General features: G+C 34.6%; 1 protein-coding gene across 1 annotated transcript; it reads right to left on the bottom strand.

The window, feature by feature from the left end:
- Positions 1–1,764: 1,764 nt before the first annotated feature.
- Positions 1,765–6,472, bottom strand: LOC128209538 (HHIP-like protein 1). The gene is made up of 8 exons (XM_052913612.1): positions 5,815–6,472; positions 5,417–5,505; positions 3,893–4,074; positions 3,475–3,624; positions 3,111–3,246; positions 2,690–2,826; positions 2,102–2,189; positions 1,765–1,900 (listed from the first exon to the last, which is right to left on the bottom strand). The coding sequence occupies exons 1-8, from the start codon at positions 6,274–6,276 to the stop codon at positions 1,813–1,815; spliced, it is 1,332 nt and encodes a 443-aa protein (XP_052769572.1). The 5' UTR covers positions 6,277–6,472; the 3' UTR covers positions 1,765–1,812.
- Between the last annotated feature and the right edge of the window lie 1,499 nt (positions 6,473–7,971).

The following is a 7,971-nucleotide window of genomic DNA, read 5'->3' as shown; positions in this document are numbered from 1 at the left end:
GGTGCCTACTTCAACTTGCGGTCCATGATCACCATACTAAAGACGCGAATATAGAAGCGAACGCAACATGCTTTTGAAAAGATTCAAGTTTCGAACTATTTATTTAAGTACCTTAAATAAGCATCAAAAGGCATGTTTCTCACTACCTGATACAGCAAAATGTTAAACAAACCGCGACAGGTGAACAGTTTGAAGGCTATATATCAAAATTTATATTAATACAAAGATAGACGCCCTTTTACTACGTGTACTCAGTATAGATATTAAATATTGAATATTTATGGAAACTATGGAATAGTAATGAGAGGACGGTTTTAGCAATATTATACAATACAAAACATCATGAAGCCAAGGATAACAACATACACTTGAAAATATTCGATTAAGTAATTTGCCGCGATTAACAGCACAATTTATTAAATGTTAAATGTTGACGTCTAAGCTGAACATTTCTTTGGGGTGCAACCATTTGACGTGCACCCCTCTCAAAATCGAAATGTATATGGCATAAAATGTTTGCACGGGCTTTGGGGTTACTTCAGGTCACCCTAAATCCACTAGTCCATTACATGTTCAACTAGTTTTGTCGCCATAACCACGAATAAGTGGTCGACATAACTTTGGCGACATGTCATATTATAACTCTTGTCAACAAGACTACATGATCAATTTATCAATATACATGTATGTATGATATACGCTTCCATAGTCTTGTGTTGAGACATTTTTCTGTCACTTTAATTAAGCTATGTTGATGACATATATAGCTGTTCTACCTTTTCGAACATATGTGTTGTTTTGTTATTTAGACATTCTTCTTATGTTTTGTGTCTAAACATCATACTTTCCCGTTGAAACATATTACATGCCAAAACGAGTCCTCGGCTGGTTGTTAAACTGCATGTCATCATTATCTTGTCAAATTGGACGTGATTTCTTTTCAATAAACATTTTTTAATATTGCTGTTATACCCGACGGCATAATTGTCTTGTCTCCATGTAGCTAATTTAGCGATCCTGTAATTTCTTTGTTCCGTCACAGTGTTATTGTTTTAATTGTTATATCCAACCATCATTTGATCCTTGTCAAATATAGTGTTATTATTTTAAAAATCTGATATCTTCGTAAAGGTGATATATTATAAGACCAAATACAGATCCTATCATGTCCGTAAGAAATGTTCTTATGTCCAACGAAATGTTATATAGACCAAATAATATGTTTGTCAACGTATCATGTAGCCGTGGCCTGTCCATCATAGAAGATACTTATTATCTCACTGGGCCCACCGGCCATGAATTCTGTATATTAAGACAATGGGATATTTTGATTAAAGAGACTGATCTGACTGATAAGATATGCAGCGTTATTGGGGTATTGATATACAGATGTAATAACTTGTCGCACGCCTTTAAAGTTGCACTCTCAAAGATTTACCGTTTTGACAACTTTTTTTTTTTTTTGTCTTTGAATGAGCAAATCTTTGCGTAACTATCTGCACACCAGTGATATAAGACAGCTGAAAAAAAAACTGATCACAGATTTTCATATAATTTAAGTTCAAAAAGTGATGCTTTATGCATTTTTTAACCGTAAGTAACGCCTTTAGCCATAAACATTAATTTTCGAACGGAAAAATAAATATCTGCGATCTGATCTGATCAGCAGTCTTATATCTCTGATTTCTTTACTCTCATGGGTCCAGAGCACATTCGATAAGAACAAACACATGAATACCGCGTACCAAAAAGGATGGCTTCAACCTCTTTACCAACATTTTTAATCACTTCGAAGACAGCTGTGATATTAAGTCATTTGTATAACCAAAGCAAAATTGTAAATAGCATCATTGTCGTTGAAGCCGTGAAAGACCTTGACCCGCATGTAACGTGTGTAGACCTGGAAGATACAGGGACACCATGACATACTATGTACATGTAGTGTGATACTTAATATGTAAAAAATCGTTAGTTTTTGCCCTTTGTAACATGCCTTTACATTGTGAATTGAGATGGAATATGAATTATTTAAACAAAAACAAATATTCGATAAGATTATGAGCGAAACTGCGTTTGATATAGCGTATTTATCGATACATACGTTAAAGGCGGACGCATCCGAAGAAGCCTGCCTTTATTACTTCCAGGAGCAAACGTGACGTCATCAATCATTAATAAAAATGGTTCACCTGTAAGAAAAGTTTTTTATTGAATTGGTTATCATCATTCGCAAAATGTTAACAAACACCTGTTAAAAAACATGAAGAACGAACCACGCAAATTTAAAGCGTAGTTCATTTAAAACTTAAATTTCAGATTAAAGAATTAGCGATACATTTAAAAAGTCTATATACCATTACATAAATTAAAATAAAGTCAATATAATTACTGTTAATGTTTCTACGATCAATGCATTATCAAAATGAAAGACTACGCAAAACACAATGTTTTTCCCACCAGAAAATTCAGAATTATGAACATGGTACCGTACTATTGCCCGATCATATCGCAATGTAATAACAATTAATGATGATCTCAAAGGACCAACCAACTACATTGTGGAAAAGTACGGGAACATACGAGAATGTTTGCTCAATAGATTGGTTGTCAGCTACTAGTATGGCATTTGTTGGCTTATTTATGTAAGAAACATATTACAAAAAGCCAGGAACTATTCATTCGTTTTTACCGTCATGTGTTTGTCCGAAGGAAAGTAAGGCGGAGCTCAAGACTTCCCTGGCGTCACACCCACACCTTTCTTTATTGCACACAGGAAGATCTGTGTCTTTCCAAATATCGTTTTCTTCTCTTAAGAATTTAAGGGCTCTGTAAGGAAAGTTTTAATTGTAGTCAGATTGGAAATTAACAAAATAATGACAATGCGTTTGCGATTGGCTGAATCACGCGTAAACATTAAAGGAAAACAATTCGGTCGCAAAGCGAAGACTGGGATGAATTGTCCTATCATCTTAACACCAAAGTGTCGCAAAGTGTATACTGCATATAGTTACATGTATTATTGTTTGTAACATGTTTATTGTGTCAGACCAATAATTTCACTAGACCCTATAGTATACGCTTTGTATATGAACACGTAACAGACCACTTACCCTCCGAATACATCTCCTACAAGCAATTTCCCGTAAAGATCTCCCAGTTCCGTTCCCCGGTATAAAGGACCAGCAACCAACGCTTTCGCCTCATCTTTCTTTCTCCCGAACGCCATCAAAGGCAGTTTGTCGTTTACTTGATATCAACAATAAGATTAAGATATATTCAATAAAGCAATTTGTATAAAAAATTATTTCCTATGATATAAATCGTCAATATCAGCTTGTATGAATAATAAAATAAGATTTTGAATCAGACAATCAATCACTTATTTTGATTTCATTAAATTTGTTCCATCAAAAAGCAAACGACTTGCACTGTCAAGTTCACAAGAAGGTTGACAAAGTTGTCCACTCTACAAACCTAATGCTTGACACTTTGCCTCAGAGAGATGTGTGCAGTTATATCCCTCTTTCAATGGCCAACCATAGTTGGCCTCTTTTTCTATCAGATTGATTTCATCAGAACTTCCGTCTCCAAGATCTCCGCAAAATATTCTTCCCTTCAATTTCCCTGTAAACACGAGTAATGGCGCTGATGAGATTGTTTTTAGACAATAACATATTTTATACGTGTTTATACATTTTATAATAAATTCCACAATACACTATGTATAAAATGTCATTAAATATAGTGTTTTCACTTAAACCACAATTTGGAATCAATTAAGCCACTTCCGTTTATACCAACACAATTTTCTTTGAACGGTTAACATGCTATTGACGCATTGGAAGTATCAAATCAATGAAAGAAACAACAAAACATCACCACATATGCATACCCTTTTCATCGCCATTGTCTTGAGAACATCGCCACGAGTTCCTCAAACCAATCGCGTATACTTCCGGTTTCCAGTCGCCTCGTTTTGGATTGTCGTGAGGTATGGAGTAATATTGAAGCTTATCGTCATACACAATTTTTTTGTCAACATCAATTCGAAGAACTTTTCCGAGAAGACTTGATCTATAATTGATAAAACGTTGTTTAGTTCAAGTAATTATAGATGCGTTTGGATTAAAATGCTGGACCGTATGACTTCCTATCAGAGTTATGTTTTAATTGTTTCACTCCTAGAATATCATTTGCTTTAAAGTGACTCGCTCATGTTTTTGGCTCAAAAATTAGTTTTCCATCTGAAAACAATTAGTTTATCATTAATTTATTCTATGTTATCGATATTGCAGAAAGATATACAGTAATAGCATAAAAAGTATATTGGTTTTAGTGGGGTTCGAACCCACGCCGGTAAAGTCAAGAATTTTGAAAAAAAAGCCGGCTAGTCCACACTGCCACCGGACTTTAACTAGTTGTGGATATGTTGACCCATTGAGGATACATCGATAACATCACGTGATAATGTCAATCAACCAATCACGTAACACCACAGCCATAATTAATTTTAATCGCATTATAAACGTTAATGAAAATTGTGGTCTTCAAAGGCGATATTTGAGCAAATATCAACATTTGCTGAAGAGTTCCGGCTTCTGGCATTTTTGTTTCAACACTCCTTATGATTTGCCACACTTTATTTCGTAATAAAAAGTGCATTTTACGAGTTACTTTAAATAGACAGAAACTAGCAAACCGGCCTTGCACGACTTTTACCAGATATATGTTAGACGTCGCTTCGCGCACGATGTTCAGACCACCGACTGCATTTTTTATCATTGATTAAAATCAAATTTACATTTTCAATCAAATTGTGTCCTGCGATGTGAATCCATTACATCTTGACGTTATAAATCACCCTGCGGTTTTGATTACAATCGATATTCCTTTTTATAGATTTATTTTTATATTATACGATTTATTTACATATTTTTTGTCGAACTGTTAAGACATGGAAGAAGTACAAGTTTAAATCGAGTGGAACAAGTCGCATAACTTAAATAATACTTAAACGATCATTAAATATAAAGCCCATTCCTAAATGGCCAACTCCGTTCACGAGCCTCAAACAATGTGATTTTGAAGCATAATATATATATATATATATATATATATATATATATATATGTGTGTGTGTGTGTGTGTGTGTGTGTGTGTGTGTGTGTGTGTGTGTGCGTGTGTGTGTGAGTGTGTTATACTGAAAACCATAGCACTATCAATCATACGAATCATGTAATTCTCTGTAATAGTTATCATTTTAAAGTAAACTTAACCCCGTAGTGTGTGGTGTTGTCAAGTTTTAAGTTTAAAGTATTATTTTTATGTATGTACCACGGGGCACGAGAGATAACAAAAATATGACAAGACACAAAACAGAAAATAATAAAGAGAGCATTCTATGCTCGTTTAATACCCGTTTTGTGCCTGGATGTTCGCATAGCTGCTGGGGTTGCCATCGCCAACAAAAATGTAAAGGTACCCATCCAGCTTCCCAAACAACATCTGTATGAAGACAAGTCAATATTTTTGAATATACAAGTAATTTTAACAGTCGTTATATATAACCAGCCATGCTTAAAGATGTCAAATGTGAATTAATATGTTCTGGACGAAAACTTCCGACCACTGGCATCGGATTTTCAAACTCGAAGTATTTTTAAAAAAAATAGAAAAAAAACTCTTATTTTCCAAACTAAAAATTACAATGCCAATAATTTGAAAAATTATTGATTTTTATAAAAATCGTGAAAATCCTGTGCCAGTGCTTCCAGCATAATATGAATAAAGAATCAACTAATGAAGATGACTTACTTGTCCACCATTTTGCAATTTTCCAGGTTGTTGAATGTACAGTAAATCTTTTTCGGACTCCAAATCTCCACCTGTTATTTCAGTGACCACGGCATAATCAGAACCGCCAACTGTTCTAATGGAATAGGTATATAACTTCTTATTTTCTTCAAAGTTAGGATGTGCAGCAAATCCCAGTAGCCCTCGTTCGTCATACTGGCTGCTTTCTACAGTTACCCGCTGAGAAATATCGATATAAGGAGACAATTTACCGCCTTTGTACAAATATACGACACCGATTTGTTCCCCAATTAGATACACTTTATCTCCATTTTCTGTCACTGGTTCGATATGAATTGGATTTCGAAGACCATTAATTTCCTCAGATAAACAGAAGCATATGTCCTTATTTTGCTCAATTTCCGTTGCTATAAATCCAAACAAACACATAAACACAACACACTTCACAGACCGTCTAGTCATGATGTCGATATAGTATAATAACGTAAAAATACGTTGTCACGTACATTACAATTCCCTGTTCAGTACGCTTATAACATACATCAATACAACGTAACGAGGCAGACGCATCTGATTGACTTCACGTATGAATTACATCCTCAACACTTCTGGCTTGTCGTAAGTTAACAGCCAATTAAGGCTTGGTAATAAAGCACATGGTTCACTTGATTTCTCCTTCAATGTATCCCACTGTACACACAACCTTGTCAGTGTATCGAGACGTTGGTGGTAATGTTAAATGTTGATGCCTTGTAACCATATAATTTTGTTATCAAATGAAAGGTTATTTCTGGCTGATCACTAATAGGTAAAATCGATAATACGTTATAGACTAAGTTAATTGCAGTTTTCACTTTTGTTCTTTATTTTAACTGGAATCGGACTCGAAATGACCTATTTTTCAATCTTTGATGGCCAAGAAAGCTTGTTTGTAATATTGTTTTCAGTATATTCTTTTACATACAATCGAACCGCGTTAGCTCGAACTCGTTTGGCTCGATTTCCTCGTTGGTTCGAACTTAATGGAAGGGACCATTTCTTTATACTTAAGGTTACCAATTCCGCTTCGCTCGAACTCCCCGAAACTCGAGGTATTTTCGTCGGTTCCTGAAATTCGTCCCAACGGGGTTCGACTGCATTATTTTTCTACCCATGAAACCCTTTGAAATGATAACATACTCATATGGCGTCACCAGACATCAAATTTCAAATTTTTGTTCATCGGTTACCTTAATTCACTATTCAATGATAAATCTTCGTATTTTTCTTCTTCTTTATTTATACGTATATTACATTAGTTGCATTCTATAGTACAGTCATATTTACATTATAACACTTATAACATCTCTTATATGATTATATAACACACAAAACAAGATGGGTGAAACAGAAAATACCTCCGTCGAATAATGAGTATTAGTAATAATATAATTAAATAATAGTCCCACGGTACTTATAATACTGATAAAGGCATATACTTCTACAATAATCGTCACAAAAGCCATATTGATTATATTGAAGATAAAACTCAAGGAATTTCCGTTATGGCAGAACACCAGGATGCATTTGTAGAATAAGAACAGAAAGAAGCAAAGTAAGAACACGAATAAGATTGGTCAATGCAAGATGGAGTGGATATCAATTTGTGTATCTTTGACTTACACATATTGGTCAATACTGAACATTTAACACTATACATAAATGAAATGATTTTTGCCAGGATTCAAATTCTTAATGAAGATCCAGAATAAAAAAGAGGTGACAGAAATATAACTTAAAAGTTTAAGTGAATGAAGAAACAAAATACTTAAAACTAGATGACTTTATATAAATGATGTAGGTAAATGTCTTTATCGTATTTACACGACCATGACCAACCTGCCTACCAAGTTTGACGTCTCTAGGTCCTAGTATTGTTCAGTTATTAATCAGAAACGGATTTCCAAATTATTCTCAGCACGACCTTGACAATTGATTAACTGACCTCAGATTCCTCAGGGTTTATCTGCAGGTCATTTCCAACCTGCCTTATCAAGTATGAGGTCTCTGTGAACCAGCATTTTACAGTAAGTGATCGGAAACGGATGTTCAGCTGAAGGTCACCATGTCTTAGTCTTTGACTCACTGAATTTATAATCAATATGGCCCATCTGCTAG

Source organism: Mya arenaria, chromosome 11, assembly GCF_026914265.1.
Source record: "Mya arenaria isolate MELC-2E11 chromosome 11, ASM2691426v1".
Taxonomy (NCBI): domain Eukaryota; kingdom Metazoa; phylum Mollusca; class Bivalvia; order Myida; family Myidae; genus Mya; species Mya arenaria.
Note: the sequence above shows the minus strand (reverse complement) of the source record. Positions and strands in the feature narration are given on the sequence as shown.

What these genes read in the sequence shown, in the direction of transcription:
- LOC128209538 (XM_052913612.1), bottom strand. Translation starts at nt 6,276, where the DNA reads ATGACTAGACGGTCTGTGAAGTGTGTTGTGTTTATGTGTTTGTTTGGA. An exon ending in CTTCGGACAAACACATGACG is followed by an intron (nt 2,190 to 2,689) that starts GTAAAAACGAAT and finishes CTTTTCTTACAG; the next exon opens with GTGAACCATTTTTATTAATG. An exon ending in CGGATGCGTCCGCCTTTAAC is followed by an intron (nt 1,901 to 2,101) that starts GTATGTATCGAT and finishes TGTATCTTCCAG; the next exon opens with GTCTACACACGTTACATGCG.